The sequence below is a fragment of the Syzygium oleosum genome, unplaced genomic scaffold (genome assembly GCF_021117445.2).
Source record: "Syzygium oleosum isolate NSW1041296 unplaced genomic scaffold, Sole_v2.1 Sole_v2.48, whole genome shotgun sequence".
NCBI classification, from domain to species: Eukaryota; Viridiplantae; Streptophyta; class Magnoliopsida; order Myrtales; family Myrtaceae; genus Syzygium; species Syzygium oleosum.
The window spans coordinates 2,032,017-2,049,474 of NW_026607532.1; the positions used below are offsets into that span (position 1 = coordinate 2,032,017).

A 17,458-nucleotide genomic window follows, 5' to 3' on the forward strand; every position below is an offset into this window, starting at 1 on the left:
ACACGCAAAACATATATTTACAAATTTACACTTACTTGAAGTATGGCTCGACTTCTGGACAGTTCAGTAAAATATAAGTATGGGCTGCATGAAGTTCTTCGCCTAATAAGTAACGAAACTGACATGCGCCGCTTGGTCGACCCAGATAATTGAAAATAGAGAATGCTGTGCAATTGGGATCAATGGGGCCCTCATCATTTCTGCCTGCTCTCCGCCTCTTGCATTGAACGTGCGGCTCAAAATAGTATGATGCAAATGTCGTCACTTCTTCCACAATATATGCATTACAATTGAAGCTTCAACATGTGCCTTATTCTTCACTTTTTTCTTCAAATGATATAAGAATCTAGTTGAAATAGAAAGAAGCTTATCGGGACATATTATATGATAAACTCATTTGAACTGTATTTTAAAGAAAACATTACCTCTCAAATGGATACATCCATCGAAATTGGACGGGACCTGCAACTTTGGCCTCATAAGGCAAGTGAACTAAGAGATGCTCCATCGAATCAAAAAACGCTGGAGGAAATATCCTTTCTAAGTTGCAAAGAATAATTGAAATATCTCTCTCTAGTTTTTCCATGTGCGATGCTTTTAACACTGTCGAGCAAATATCATGGAGGAAATTGCTTAATTTCGTAATGGCGCCCCATACAAAGTTCGGTAAAACTTCCTTCAAAGCTATTGGAATTAGTCTTTCCATCGGGATGTGACAATCATGACTCTTCAAACTGTCAACTTGCATTCCTTCAAATCAACACATCTCCCGAGGTTCGAAGCATATCCATCGGAAACCGCATGATTTCAACCATTGACAAACAACTCGCCTCTGCTCCTTATCCAATGTATAAACTGCTTTCGGTTTTGGTCCCCTGCTGCTTGCATCCACAGCTAGTATTGGCCGATCGCAAATATCTCTCATATCTTTTCTTGCGCTCAAGTTATCTTTTGTTTTTCCGTCGACATCCATCACAGTATTTATGACATTGTCGAAAACATTCTTTTCTATGTGCATGACGTCAAGATTATGATGAATAAGATGGGCCTTCCAATATGGTAGATCCCAAAATATACTGCGTTTTGTCCACTTATGTGTACTTCCGTACGCAAAAGTCGTGCCGTGCGGGTTTTCAACAACAGTTGGAAAGTCCTGCACACGCTCCCAAATTTGATCGCCAGTCAACCTCAATGGTGGACGCATTCTTTCGATCCTATTCTTCTTGAACTCTTTCTTATTCCTTCGAAAGGATGACTTGGCGGTAAAAATTATGCATGTGATCAAAATAGCTAGGCTTCTTTCCATGTTTTAATCTAAATGACTTTGTCCTCTCCAAACATATCGGACATCCTAAGATCCCAGCTGTACTCCATCCAGATAACATTCCGTAAGCTGGAAAGTCATTTATCGTCCAAAGAAGGGCAGCCTTCATAACAAATGTTTGATCTGTAGAAACGTCATACGTAGGGACACCTTCAACCCATAGCCGTTGTAACTCCTCAATCAATGGTTGCATATAAACATCTATCAACTTTTTCGGATTTTGTGACCCTGTCACGATCAATGTCAAAAACATATAAGGTGTCTTCATGCACATACCAGGTGGAAGATTGTACGGCGTTAAGATAACTGGCCAGCATGAATAACTTTTTCCTGTTTTCCCAAATGGAGCAAATCCATCGGCACAGAGACCTAACCTGATGTTCCGAGGCTCCATTGCAAACTCAGGGTATGTTCTATCAAAATGTTGCCATGCCTATGCATCTGAAGGATGACACATTAGACCCTCTTCTGTTTCATGATTTGCATGCCAAGTCATGTGTTCAGCAGTGGCTTTAGACGCATAAAGCCTTTGCAATCTGGGGATTAAGGGCAGATAAAACATTTGCTTGCATGGTTTACGCTTTTGATTACGACCCGGCCTCCTGTTAATCTTGTACCTAGGTTGGCTACAGAATTTGCAAGATTCTGCATTTTCATCATCTCTCCAATATATCATACAACCCCTACAACATACATCAATCCTTACAACCGGAAGACCTAAGTTATCCACTAGCTTTTTCATATCATAAAAATCACTTGGCATGTTGTTATCACGAAGCAATGATTCCCGCATTACTTCAACAAAAGAGTTGAAGCAATCCGCAGACACATTATGCTCTGCCTTGATATTTAATAGTCGGGCTGTCACCAATAACTTAGTGTGGTCCTCACAACCTGCCCATAGAGGTTCATCTGCTGCTTTCAAGACATCCCAGAACTGATTAGATTGAAAAGTTTCATTATACACATTCTCCTCAAAACCCGTTACTCCTATATCTTCCAATTGTGAAGCATGACTAGTACCCACTTGTTCACGTGTAGGAGTAAAACTAGTACTTGCATGATTTGATTCTGTGACAAAATTATAACTAGCTGCATCAATCACCATCCTCTCGTATGGGTTCAATTGCTCATAATAGCCACATTCTTCCCTAACTGAAAATTGGTCACTTCTTCCATATCCTTCATCAGATATAAATGGTTCACCATGGGAAGTCCAATTATAATAGTTCGGAGTAAACCCAAATCTAATAAGGTGTTCTCTAACTTGATCACACACAAGAAATTTACCATTACCGCACTTTTTACACGGACACCTTAACTTATTTCCATCCATAAACTCATATTTACTACTAGCAAAGTCTAAAAATAGTTCCAACCCAGTACGAAACTCATCTGTCAATCCTTGACGTCCAGGTAAGTTCTTATTATACATCCAAGCCCTTTCTCTTTGCATTGTGTCTGTATTAAAATAAAAAATTCTGGTAAAATATTTAAAATATCATATCTATTGTTCTTAATTAAAACCATAAAATTTTGGAAATTATAATTTTTGTTATTCACGCAACAATTAATATGAAATTGCAAAAATAGAAAAAATTACAATGTAAAGAAGACTTACCCAAATATTTGACTGAAATATTTGTAGGAGAAAGTGATCAATTTGATGAGAATTGCAACGTCCACTTGGATTGCGAGACCTTCAATTAGGCACATACCCAAAAAAGACTAATCACTTAAGAATCATTTTTTAATAATTTTTAATGTGCGATGGAAACGGAATGTATCCGTCACAAATTTGCGACGGAATATAGTATCCGTCGCAAATTTTGCGAAGGAATTTTCATTTATTCGTCGCAAATTTGCGACGGAATAGAGTATCCGTCACAAAATTGCGACGGATACTCAACTCCGTAGCAAATTTTGCGACGGAATTTTCATTTATTCGTCGCAAATTTGCGACGGAATCAGGTATCCGTCGCAAATTTGCGACGGCACATAGTATCCGTCGCAAATTTGCAACAGAATTTTCATTTATTCGTCGCAAATTTGCGACGAAAACTATTTCCGTCGCAAAACGGCGTGGCCGTTCGGCCTCATCCAAAGGCCGGCGAGGTGTCGCCGGTCGCCGGTCGTTAAACCGGTGATGCAGATACAAAAAAAAAACAAACATAAACATATATTAAAAAAAAAGAAATTACAATGCAATGACGAATAGTCACGAAGCTAGCTATGACACTTACCGGTACAAAAGCTTCACCGAGATTAATATGTGCGTGCGCGGATTTTGCTGATTTCAGACATATGAAAGAGGGAGAAAAACGAGAGAGAGCGAGAGAGAGAGATAGGGTTGGAATATCACGGGCTGATAAACTACGAATTTGCGACGGACGTTGTTTTGGTCGCAAATTTGCGACGGACTTACAATGCCGTCGCAAATTTGCGACGGTTTTATTTTTCGTCGGAAATTTGCGACGAACGTTTTTCCGTCGCAAATTTGCGACGGATTGTATTTTCCGTCGCAAATTTGCGATGGAATTTGCGACGGATTACATTTTCCGTCGCAAATTTCCGACGGAAAATTAATCCGTCGCAAATTTGCGACGGGTTTATTTCCGTCGCAAATTTGCGACGGAAAATGTAATCCGTCGCAAATTTGCGACGGAAAAACGTTCGTCGCAAATTTCCGTCGCAAATTTCGTGTTTTTTTGTAGTGTGGCCTGAGGCGTATACTATAACGCGGGCCCTGAAGTGTTGTGATAAGTTGGTCGCAGTGGACTTGAGGCGTGTACTGTAACGCGAGTCACTGGCGAGAGTTGTGGAAAAAGATGTGATGAAACGGAAACAAATGCATGAAATGTCATTAGAACATGCATGTGAGTGGAATAGTGCTATTGTAAGACTAACGTGCAGGTTGCGTGTATTGAGAATCCGGTAAGTACGATTGTGTGGACGTTGTTTGTGTATTGCTTGATTCGGTGTCTGGACTTGTCTGGAATACGTGGTAGCCTAGGTAAGGTTTAGGTTGTGAACTTATTGAGAAGTGTCTCATGGTTGTTTCAACCAAACCATTTCAGAGCACCCGCTCGAGCCATGAACCTTCCGCTGCCGTCGCAGCGTTTTGGGATTGTTATGCACTCTGATCATGATGTGGTAGAATTCTCGATCGAGATGGAGGCCGATTCGGAGTCGACGGATGAGCACGTGCCTGATGAGGATTCGGATGAGGATTCCGAAAAGAGTGAGTCAGAGTGGACGCCATCTAGAGGGCGTAGGGATTAGTTTTGGAGCGGAGGAAGAGTTTGGAAGTGTCCCATTTTGGTGTAGCATTACCCAGGCTACTAATCTTTTGTGATAACGATGGTTTGCAGTTTAGTAGTCCAATGTGCATATTTTGCTTTGTGGTTTGTAAATTGGCGGTTGTAGCATACATTTATGTTGTAAATGGATATTGTGCTTAATTCGAGGTATAGTATAAGATTTGGTGGTTTGGCAATTTATTCTCCCTAGTACCCCAGGTAAATTATTGTTTGGGTGTTTGATGTTTCCGCCGCGATTAAACTCTGATGGGTTCGTTTAGGCCGGCGACATTTCCTGGGATGTCACACTAATTCGACCGAAAAGAGGGATGTCGCGTGCTCGATGGGGTTCTGGGCGTGACAGAACTGGTAAATAAAATCCGATCCGTATAAAGAATGCGGAAAAATATGAAAATTATATCCGCGTCGAAGTCACGATCAAGAATAAAGATTGTCACCGCGTTGGAATCAAGATAAGAATGGGAGTCCTTACTTGGATTTTCATTGGGTGCAATACTGTCTTAAAATATATGGAATCTACTTTCCTGATTGAAGTTGGTCAAGAAACTAAAAACAGGGAAAGTCCAACGCAGGCCAAATAGGAGTTAGACTCTGAACATGGAATTCTTTCTCCGTGTTGAAGTCGGTCACTGATGGTTCCCTTTGACATGTGTCCATACAAGTGCGTGTATTAAGGGATGGATGATGGATCCATCTAGATGGCTTTCCAGATGTTGACTTCAAGTCAATCAATGCCCCCAAAACCCAAAGTCCCCCCACTTTGGAAAATAAACAGAAGACCGATGAGTAGGGGCAAAGTGCCTGAAAAGTTTTAAATTTATTATATTTATATCAATTTAATCATAAACCTTTTGACGTAATACCAATTCAGTCATTTCGATTAATTTTGATCACATATTGCTGACTATGACGCCAGCCGGCCTACGTGGCACGGTTGTTAGCATAGGCACGATTAGCTGACTGACATAGATAACTTTTAATAATATTTTTAAAATTATTTTTCTTTTCTTTTCTTTTTTTTTTTTTTTTTCTTCCCTTCCTTCTTCCTCCAGCCGGTCGCCGGACCTTAACAACTAGCCAGAGGCCGGGGCCGGTGAGGTCGACCTTGCTTGCTAGTGGCGAGGCTCGCCCATGCTAGATGGCCGCAAGGGTGGCCTCGCGCTGGACTGGCGAGGCTTGAGCTCTTGCCAGAGGCTGCCAAGTTGAAGGTCATGACCTCGCGGCCTCTGGTGAGGGCGAGACTCGCTAGTGGCCAGCGAGGTCGACCTTGCTGGCCCTAGACCAGCTAGAGGAAGAAGGAAGGGACGGAAAAAAAAAAAAGAAGAAGAAGAAGAAAGAAACGAGAAAAAAGGAAAATTAAAAAATAAATTTTAAAAAAACATTAAAATATTATTAAAAATTGTCCATGTCAGTGCCGACCGTGCCACATAGGCCGGCCGGTGTCCACGTCGACAATTCACGAACTTTCTCCTTCTTCTTCGCCTGATTTACAAAGAAAAAGAAAAAAAAAACTGATTTCCGACCCAATTCAAAAACCCAATGCCTTCGTTACCAAATCAAGAAACGTCAACGGAAACAAAACGGAGAACTTCCGTATGTATAGACCTTTCAATTGGGGCAAAGAAAAAGGGCACACTCAGATCCAACCGCACCGCAATATTTATGAGCTAGAAGCCTAGAACTTGGGGAACGGAAGGCGCGAGGGTGACCGAGAGAAGCAGGAGAAAAGAACTCCGTTTGAGTTAGATTGGTGAGGAATGGCAACAACGTCAAAGTTTGCAGTTTTGAGGAGTCACCAGAGGTCAGAATCAGGCATATGGTCTTATCTTTGCATGTATTGTGTACGAGGAGAAATTCATAGGACCGGAGCGCAATTATAACCGTTGATTGAGTGAGACTCGCATGTGTGGGCTCACATAATTAACGATTGCAATCTATCCGGCTTCACTTGCAAGGATGGACCCCATTTGAGTGTGTCCACTTATGAAGAGTAAATTCCATTTTTTAGTCAGTAAACTTCAATAGATTTTACAATTAGTCATGCATATTAGTGGACCTAAATCCGTTAATTGTATAAGCTAAATTAATATTCCTTTGCAGTTAACGTACTCTCATTAAAATTTGAATAATTTCTTGATAAATTGCTTATATGACAATCACCCGACATTAGCGTTCAGTCCAAGTCAGCTCAAAGTGAAAAGAAAATTAACATGGGGTATCCACTTAGACTCTATGACACATGCCGGTCATGTCTATATTTTCTACAAAAATTTGCTGAACTCAGATCAAAACACATTAATTGCAAATGTTGAAAATTCAACATACCGGGGGGTTAAAATCAAAGTGCAATGACCTCATCCTAAGATACATAAAACTTCATGATGAGGCTTTCAAAACAAAAGCTAGCTCGAAGTTGGTTTGCTAAGCTCCTGCCTCACGGGTTATGGTTTTAACTTGAAAACTAGTTTTTTAATGCTTCAACTCGTTTCGAGAATTCTCTTCCAGTTATCAAAGCTCTTTCAAAAGCTACAGATGAATTTTCAAGGTAAATTTTGGTCTGGGTCGCCGCGCCCATCCGAGCTGTGTTCAGGTATGTGCCAACCATCCCAGCTCAACTTGGATGCCGATGTTTATGGAGTTTTGGTCATTGGAAACTTGGAGGGTTGGGTAAGGAACGGGGAATGTGACAAGTGACAAGACGAAGAATATGAGTCTTCTCTTCAGAGAGTGAGATCATTGCTATTGATATCACATGCTTCAAATTATTTCCATCGTCATAATGAAACGCCTAAAGTTTGTTCTGGTCTTAAGACGATGAGGACACGCTCATATGTTTCGGTGATTTCTGTTTGGCTAGAATATTTATTAGACACTGGCAACACATTTTGTATTCATCAAACAAGTTCTATCGTGATAAGAAATGAATGAACGAGAGAAGGAAAAATTTTGGCAAAAGAAGAGTAATCAAAGTGGCATAGTTTGGAAATAGCAGCTCTGTAGATCCATTCCCCATCAGAAAAAACACAAACAGCACAAGTTGCATGATCAGAATTGGGATAGACTAGTTATGCTAAAACATTATTGCAAAGTTCCTGCCTCACATATCAATCGTCCAGATCTGTTTCTCAATTTAATGCATACGAGGAAGCTGAATCTAAAAGTCTTTTCTTCTCCGAACTGTCATTTTTTTTTGTTCCCAAACAGAGCATTTGCTTATGTAGGTTGAAGCTGAAAGAGATACTTGGCTTGACTGCAACATCACTCATCTTGAACTGCCTCGCACAGCTTCCGCGATACATAGCGATTCCTAGTGAAGCTGTAGAAAGAAACCAAGCACTTCCCTGAGTTAGAAAGCCTCGACAAAAGCTAGGATTTGCAAGGGGAAAAACATAAATTTTCAATAAAAAAGGTGACATGTAGGATTTATGTGAATCAACTTCCGCACACCTTTACTGCGTCATATGAACTTCTGAGAACAACTATTCATACATTGAAAAGGATTGATTATGGATATCAATTGAAAATTGTCGATAGTTGATTAATTTGTATTCGTCTAAATGAGCTTCATACCCACAAAAGAACTGAATATTTGAGAGTGATCTTCTAAAATATCATAACAATTCTCAAGACTCTGCATCATGGGCCATATGCTAGTGCAGTAATCTGTGCAGGTGAGGAATGATAATGAACTATTATCTCCTAACAGAAACGACTGCTTCTCTCCAGTTATACATTTTCAAAGTCCAATTCAGACAATCTTTAAACGGCCTGACTTTCCAGCGCTTCGATTTGGGTCGGGTTTCATCCATGTTCTCAAACTCGAGACAAATTTTAGCAAATATTACTAAAAGGTCTCTGCACTGCAGCACACATGCAAGCTCGATACATATACAGGTGAGGAATGACAATCAACTATTGCCTTTTAATGACAATGCCTGATCGATTCTCTATTCTGCTACAGATTAACATGTCCGTTTGCACTAGCATATGCAAAACTAAATATTTAGGACAAGAGAGAGGTTAAGAAATTATCATATCACCTGCGGTAGTTCATCTTGTTCATGTAAACCCAATGCAAAGAGCTTTTCCCTAATCTTTTGCAGTTGATTTGCAACACCGCTGATGCTCATCCTTCTTCCAGGCACTTCATTGGAACAAGCAACTCCAATATTATATACCACAATCAAACACTCTTGAAATATGCCATTACTTTCGGAACGCCAATGCTGAGGATTGTTGGGGTCGAGACAACTCTCTCTTTCTTGAAGTAGAATGTGATCCGTAACTTCTAGTGCTCGTTCAGGCAAAGCTGCCGCGACAAAACTATGGAGAGTCCAATTGTCTCTGAATCTCTCGTTGGTGGGACTCAATCCTGTGAACATCTCTAGCAAGAGAATGCCGTAACTATAGGCATCGCCTTCTCTTGAGACCTCATATCCCATGGCATATTCTGTCACACATTTTGATCATAGTGCAGATTAAATTAGGAGTGCTGATCATCCAAAAGAAGGTGGAGCTCATATCATTATAATAGAAAGTAGAGAGATTACCTGGTGGAGCATAACCGATTGTCCCTCTAAGACCCAGAGAGCTCATCTGATTAGCTACAGTATCAAGGGATGATCCAAGAAGAAATTTTGCCAATCCAAAGTCGCCAACATGTGCGACCATCTCAGCATCTAAGAGAATATTGCTTGGCTTTAGATCACAATGAACAATGGGAATGTGGCACTGGTGATGAAGATAATCCAATACATAAGCAATATCAATAGCAATATTTATCCTGCGAATGAAATTCAACTTTTCCAGAAGCTCATTATGATGAGATAATGTTGCGTTTGGGTGTAGCCACCGTTCTAGGCTTCCATTGTCCATGAATTGATAGACTAAGGCCTTAAAATCATTCCCTTGATAATCACTACCCGAGCAAATTGTTAGTATCTTCAGAAGATTTCGATGTTTGATGTTCCTTAATGCCTCACACTCGACCATAAAGCTCTTCAGAGCACCATGACGGACTAAATCAAGCACCTTCACGGCAACAACAGTTCCATTGTCCTCAAGTATCCCCCTATAAACAGAGCCAAAGCTTCCAACACCGATCAAATTCGTAGAAGCAAAACCGTTGGTTGCGTTTAGGAGTGTTCTATAAGATACGCTTGGACGTGAATCGTCCATCGAACTTGAAATTGGTTCATTTACTTTCTTCTTCAACCAACAAAGATAAATAAAAGCTAGAATAAGAGCTATTCCAAGAACTCCGAAAACAACGGAAACAGACAATATCACTATATTGATGGTTCTCCTCTTGGAGCTTTTGGAGATGCAGTTGGGGAGGTGAAATTCTGGCAGTCCGCCGCAAAGCTCATTGTTCCCAATAATCGAAGTACCAGTAGCATTCTTGAAAACTCCTTCACGTGGTAGCATGCCTTCAAACTTATTGTAAGACAAATTCAAAAGTTTCAAGGAACGAAATTTCGTGAAGAATTCTGGAATTTGACCTGACAAATTATTGCGTGAAATATCTAGTTCTTCAATGCCTCCTAATGATCTGATTGATTGGGGAATGGACCCATGGAAGAAGTTGCCCGCCATCCTTAGTGATGTCAATCCAATGCAATCACCTAAACTTCCTGGGATTTCACCTACCAACAAATTGTCCGAGATATCCAACGCAGTCAAAGTTCTCAAGTTGCCAACTTCTGTCGGTAGAACCCCAGTCAGATGGTTACGAGACAAGTCCAAAATGATCGCTAATGATGAGAGACCTATGAGCTCTGGGGGTATGGCACCACTGAGATTGTTACGAGACAGATCAAGCAGATCGAGAGACCGACAGTTTGATAGATGTGAAGGAATTTGCCCATGAAAGTTGTTCCCATTAAGATCTATTGTAATCAACTTGGTTAGATTTCCCCAAAAAGATGGAATAGTCCCTCCCAAATTGTTATCACTTAATAGCAATCCCGCTAGATTGCGTAGATTCCCCAAATCTGAGGGGATAACACCTGAAAGCGGGTTGATACTCATAGACAATATTTCCAGGTTGACAAAATTCCCAATTTCTTTTGGAATCTCACCAGATATTTGATTCTCTCTAACAGAAAATAGTGTGAGAGCGGCGGATAAATTACCTATGCATTTAGGTAACACCCCACCAAACTCGTTCATCTGAATAGTCAATTCCCATAATTCGGTGCTGTTGGTTAACGAGCAAAGGAAGCTTAAGTCCCCAGGTTTTCCACTTCCAAGCTTATTATCAAAGATTACAAGCCAATGAAGCTTACGCAAATTTTCAAAAGAAGGTACTTTCCCGGAAAATTTGTTCGATGAAAGTTGAAGCACCTCTAGTTTTGTGCAATTTGATATCGACGGGGGAATCGGCCCCTCAAGTTGGTTCTCGTAGACACTAAGATATTCAAGAACTAGGAGTTTGAGGCCTATGCTTGCAGGAAGAGTCCCCACTATCCGATTGCCTCCAATAATTAATGTAGCTAGCGAAGAAAGATTGAGTAACGAAGATGGAATTGTACCTGACAATCTGTTTCTTTCGAGGTTAATGCCTTGCAAGTTTGTCAAGTGGCCTAGAGCTCGGGGAATGCTCCCGCCCAAGTTGTTTCCGGCTAAAAAAAGGATCTCCAATGAAGATAAGTTTCCAATAGAGGAAGGCACACTCCCAATCAAATTATTAACAGACAACGCAAGCTCCCGTAGCTTCGACAGTGAACCGAGCTCTCCAGGAATCTCGCCAGTTAGTTGGTTGCCTTGAAGCAAGAGGCTAACAAGGTCAGGGCAACCCGATATGTTTTTGGGAATTTCACCGACCAATGAATTGTTGTCTAGTTGTAAGTAGCGAAGGCAGTGCAGCTGGCCGACTTGCGCAGGGATTTCATGATCGAGACTGTTATTGTGGAGCCATATTTGCCTTAAGAAGCTGAGATTCCCAATATAAGGAGAGATTGATCCGGAGAGTCCTTGTGATGATAAGTCCAAGACCGTGACCCTCCGGTGCCTCCGGCCACACGTAACGCCATACCACTGGCAAAACCCAATGCTATTATTCCATGAGTCGAGCACGCCGAAAGGATCTCTGGTTATGCCGGCCTTAAATGTGAGCAGTGCGAGTATGTCTGTTTCATTGGTGGTGGACGAGACTTGGTTAAAGCACAATGCAAGAGCGATGCCAAGAAGCAAATGGCTTGATTGAAACTCTGCAAAACTCATGCTTACAAGTTTCATGACTCAAAGCTCAAGGAAGCAGGTGAATATGAAAGCAACGCAAGAAGAAACAGGAGGCAGGATTGGTGCTAATGGATACTGTGAAGAGATTTATAAGAATGTGTTGGTTTTTCTTTTTGACTCAGTAGCCTTGGACCGCTTTTTTTTTTTTACTTAGTGGTCATTAAAGCGCCTTTTCCAAAAAACAAAAAAGCGCCTTTTCCTTTCGATACGTATCGTGGGGTGGAATTCTAGCTTTTCTTCCTCTTTTTTTTTCTTTCACTCAGTAGTTTCTTGCCCCCTTGCCCTGACCAAAAAACAAAACAAAAAAAGAAAAAGCTTTGCCCCCTTGCAAATTAAAGAGAAATTACTCGCTCACTTATTAATAAATATCTAAATAATAATTGAACGAGGGCTGGCAAATTGAGCCATACCAATAATGCCATGTTCTCGGTATTGTCCAAAAAACCTACCAATAATGCACAAACCATGGATCAGCGAGTCTCACAAATTTCGATAGTGATGATTGCACGCGGTTCATAGAATCCGGGCGAGAGTATGCCCGGTATTAAGAGCGGAGATGTGTGAGAATCCTCACTGGTTGGGATTAAACTGGAGACTACTGCTTTATGACATAAAATGGAGACTCAAAAGGTCACCGCTTTGATACATCCCAAAGTTATTGCAAAAAAATTAACCTTGCATGATGAGATAGTGTTATGCCAACGAATCTCTGTGCTCCATGGACAAAGCAGAGGCAAAATCCTTCCATTTAAAAGGGGTTCCTCGTGATTGATTTATGCTGTGATATCCACTCCCTATCTAATGTACTTCGCATACAGCAAACAGAACCACTCGTATTCCAAAGAAGCATGACACAACCAGGAGCCACCCTGAATCACCCTCAACATCAACTTGTTCTTTACGCATTGCTCTTCATTGGACATCATTCATCATTAATTTGGTCAAGACAGACAGGTAGCATGTGAACAAGTCAATATGATTCGATAGACAACTACATGATTACGGCATTGTAAAATGTGTAATCCTGAATTGTCTCTTTCGTTTTAAACTTGTTGAAATGAGCAAATCCCCATTACATTTATATAAAAAAAAAAAGAACTTAAGAACAGAAAATACATACCTCAACCTTAAGCTAGGAGTGGCTGTAGTACCAAGATTACAAAGCATGTATGCAGCGTGTTGGAAGTGGCAGCACCCCAATGAACAAGTAAGCTAGGAGTGGCTGTAGTACCAAGATTACAAAGTAGGTCAAATCGCGCCTCTTTGTAATGCAACTAGACCCATTTGCTTCCATCTCTAATTCCTTCCCTTTTTCTTTTCTTCCACTAGTGATTTGGGCTTGCCGTTATCCTCCAAGTATTTAATGATCGATGATGCTGGAGATGCATTTTGCGGGCAGATTTTATTGTGAATAATTTGACTAAATTGAACGACTTTTATATGCAGATGAGAATAAAACTGCAGAAGATAAACATGATTACATGTTTTTTCTTGCGGACCGTTGACAGTTGCTTGGAGTTAGGGTTCTCCATTAGTAGAAAAGTGGTCTTTCAACCTTAGCAGCGTGGAAGTAAAGAATGCGAAATGTTTACAAGAATTTGAGCAATCCGTTTTTGTGAAATCAGGCACACACGATTACATCACCAGAATTGAGCAAGACTAATTATACTAAACCATTGTTGTACCACCCCTGGCTTGAAATTAACCTTAGAGATATTCTACACGAGAAAGCTGAATCCAAAAACAGTAATTTCTTATTCCAGACTGTCGTATCTGTGTCCCAAAATAGATAAACATTGCTCATTTAGGAAGCTTGTAACTGAATTAACTTTGCTTTGCTGCAACATTTACCGATATTTAATTATTTCGTACATCAAATTGGGGATGGACATTGGAGAGCAATTCCAAGTCAAGCTGCAGAAACCAAATTCTCCTCTGATTTAGGAAACCTCTGAACAAGAAAGCATGAAATATAAAAATTTCCGATAAAAAAAAAGAGACTAGTTAGGAGTTGACAAGAACGAAACCCCACACAATGTCACTTCTTTTCTTTTTGTAAGATGTTTGCGCAATTACTATAGTGAGATCAAGGAAAATCTAAGAACAATTACTTATACAGTGAAGAAGCTTTATCGTGGATATTACTTTAAGAATTGCCATAGGCCACGGTTGGTTGATTTTTTCTTCTAAATCGGTATCACTACCAACAAAAGAACTTTATGACTAAGATTGACTCGGAAACATCATAGCAATGCTCAAGATCCGTGCATCACCGGCCTCACCGTAACTTTCGGAGCGTTACTTTCGGAGCGCCAACGCTGAGGACTATTGGGGCCTAAATGACTCTCTCTTTGTCTTGACGCAGAATATGGTCCATCATTTCCTACACTCATTCAAGCAAAACTGCTACAACAAAACTATGAAGAGTCAAATTATCTCTCAATGCGTCATCAGTGGCATACAATCCTATGAACATCTCTAGCAAGAGAATGCCGTAACTATAGACATTGCCTAATCGTAGGACCTCTCACCTTATTGCATATTCTGCCTCACATTTAGATCATAGAGCAGATGAAATTAGGGGTGTCGATCATCAAAAAATAATTATCTTGGGCACGGTTAGGGAGGATATAGATGAAGTCAGTTTATCATATACACAGAGAAAGCAACAAGATAAAGGAAATATAGAGAGAGTGTTAAAATATGTCTCGAGTTTGAGCCCGTGAATAAAACCCGATCTAATAAAGTATGCAGAAAAAATTGTATCTGCGTCAAAGTCATGATCAAGAATAAAGAGTGTCTCCGTGTGGGAATCAAGATCAAGAATGGAAGTCCTTACTTGGATTTTCACTGTGTGCAAGATTGTCTTAAAATACACGGAATCCACTCGCCTGATTGAAGTTGGCCAAGAAACTAAAAAGATGGGAAAGTCCAGCGCTGGCCAAATAGCAGTTGACTCTGTACATGGAATTATATTCTCCATGTGGAAGTCGGTCACTGATGGTTCCGTTTGACTTGTCTTTAAACAAGTGCGTATATTAAGGGATGGATGATGGATCCATCTAGATGACTTTCCAGATGTTAACTTCGAGACTATAAAAAAACAAGGGTTTTGCGACGAATTTTACCACGAAAAATCCTAAAGTCCTAAAGTGAACCGTTGCCCCCAAAATCCTAAAGTCCCCCGCTTTGGAAAATAAAGCGGAGACCGATGAGGAAGCCTTATTGATTAAGCTGGTCATTGTCGGTAATAAAGATCTTTTGACTAACAACACCTTAATCAATTAAAATCATTTCAAAGTGCCACTTTGGCAGAAAAGGTGCACGCATATAACTTATTACTAATTTTGTCTCTATGAAAAGTGACTTTCCTTCCCAACTATTTTAACTTAGTTACTTCCCCACGCTAATGATTACTTTTTCTTTAGAGAAGTAAGTTTTAGTATATTGGTGGCCAGTAAATTATTGATTTAGTTAGTACTTTCTACCTTTGAAAGTTCCTTATCCATGTGATCAACGAATCCCCAAATGAAAAAGTGACCATCGATATGTCCATAATAAGTTTTATGCATACGTGCTTTGGTGCTTTCCACAAGAAGAAAAGAGGCGATTTAGTAACTTTACCAAAATGCAAAAATAAAAGTTGATGACAGTAGTAAACTTCAGAAATAGCAGTGATGAAGAATTTGCACTTGCACCCCTAAAAAATTCCAATACACACAAGGTACCTTATTCTACTAAAGCATTCTTGGACAATTCATACTATGCTCATCAAGTGTCGATACGTGTCCTCGAATTGCCGCATGTTAGAATGCTGAATTCGAAAGGTATACATCCTTATTCACACACCAGTATTGCCTGTGCCTGACTGAACAAGAAAGCGTGACATATAATTGTCCAAGAAGAAAGGAGACTAGTTAGGATTTCAACAAGAGTGAAACCCCACGCAATGTCACTTCTTTTCTTTTTGTTAAATATTTACACAATTACTAAAGTGATATCAAGGAAAATCTGAGAACAACTATTTATACATGAAGAAGCTGTATCGTGGATATTACTCTAAGATTTCCCATAGGCCATGATTGATTGATTTTTTTCTTCTAGATCGGTATCAATACCAACAAAAGAACATTATGACTAAGATTGACTCGGAAACATCATAGCAATGCTCGAGACCCGTGCATCACGGGCCTCACCGTAACTTTCAGAGCGCGGACACTGAGGACTATTGGGGTCTAAATGACTCTCTTTGTCTTGACGCAGGATATGGTCCATCATTTCCTGCACTCAGGCAAAACTACCGCAACAAAACTATAAAGAGTCAAATTGTCTCTCAACGTGTCATCAGTGGCATACAATCCCGTGAACATCTCTAGCAAGAGAATGACGTAACTATAGACATTGCCTTCTCTTGGGACCTCACACCTAATGGTGTATTCTGCCACACATTTAGACCATAGTGTATATGAAATTAGGGGTGCGGATCATCAAAATATAATTTTATTGGGCAGCGGTTAGAGAGGATATAGATGAAGTCGGTGTATCATAGACACAAAGAAAACAATAAGATGAAGGAAACACAAAGAAAGAATATGTCTTGAATTTGAACTGGTAAATAAAACCCAACCCAAATAAAGTATGCGAAAAAATACGGAAATTGTATCCGCGTCGAAGTCACGATCAAGAATAAAGATTGTCACCGCGTTGGAATCAAGATAAGAATGGAAGTCCTTACTTGGATTTTCATTGGGTGCAATACTGTCTTAAAGTACACGGAATCTACTTCCCTGATTGAAGTTGGTTAAGAAACTAAAACAAGGGAAAGTCCAACGCTGGCCAAATAGGAGTTAAGACCCTCTGTACACGGAATTGATTTGTCCATGTTGAAGTCGGTCACTGATGGTTCCCTTTGACATGTGTCTATACAAGTGCGTGTATTAACGGATGGATGACTAGATGGCTCTCCAGATGTTGACTTCGAGTCAACCAATGCCCCCAAAACCCAAAGTCCCCCCACTTTGGAAAAAAAACCGAAGATTGATGATAAGGGAAGAAGTGTCGGAAAAAGTCCTAAATTTATTGTGTTTGTGTCAATTTAGTCTTAAATTTTTTAGTGATATCAATTTAGTTCAAAACATTTTGATGCAGTGCCAATTCAGTTCTTTCGGCTAATTGTGATCGGATATTATTGACGTGGATGCCGGCCGGCCTACGTGGCACAGCCGGTACGGACTGGCCGGCGCTGACGTGGACAACTTTTAATATTTTAATATTTTTCAAATTATTTATTTATTTATTTTCTTTTCTTTTCTTTCTTTTAGTGGACTGGCCGGAGGAAGAAGGAAGGGAAGGAAAAAAGAAAAAGAAAAAGAAAGAAAAGGGAAAAAAAGAAAAGTAAATAAATAAACGCAAGCTCGATCTCTCTCTCTCTCTCTCTCTCTCTCTCTCTCTCTCTCTATAGCCAGACAAAAGTCTTTGGAAATATTCTGAGCATATCTTCGAGCTTGGGCCGTAGAACGTCTCGTTATTACATTGACCGGATTCCAGTCAGTTCGGCCCTTGTAAGTTTAGG

The 17,458-nt window shown here is 40.2% G+C and overlaps 2 protein-coding genes across 2 annotated transcripts; both read right to left on the bottom strand.

The window, feature by feature from the left end:
* Positions 1-7,839: 7,839 nt before the first annotated feature.
* On the bottom strand, positions 7,840-9,081 carry LOC115665201 (putative receptor-like protein kinase At3g47110). Its single transcript, XM_030587087.2, has 2 exons — positions 8,685-9,081; positions 7,840-7,960 (listed from the first exon to the last, which is right to left on the bottom strand). The coding sequence occupies exons 1-2, from the start codon at positions 9,024-9,026 to the stop codon at positions 7,952-7,954; spliced, it is 351 nt and encodes a 116-aa protein (XP_030442947.2). The 5' UTR covers positions 9,027-9,081; the 3' UTR covers positions 7,840-7,951.
* On the bottom strand, positions 9,076-11,868 carry LOC130136711 (probable LRR receptor-like serine/threonine-protein kinase At3g47570). Its single transcript, XM_056306836.1, has 2 exons — positions 10,146-11,868; positions 9,076-10,055 (listed from the first exon to the last, which is right to left on the bottom strand). Exons 1-2 carry the CDS (start codon positions 11,866-11,868, stop codon positions 9,076-9,078), a joined length of 2,703 nt encoding a protein of 900 aa, XP_056162811.1.
* Between the last annotated feature and the right edge of the window lie 5,590 nt (positions 11,869-17,458).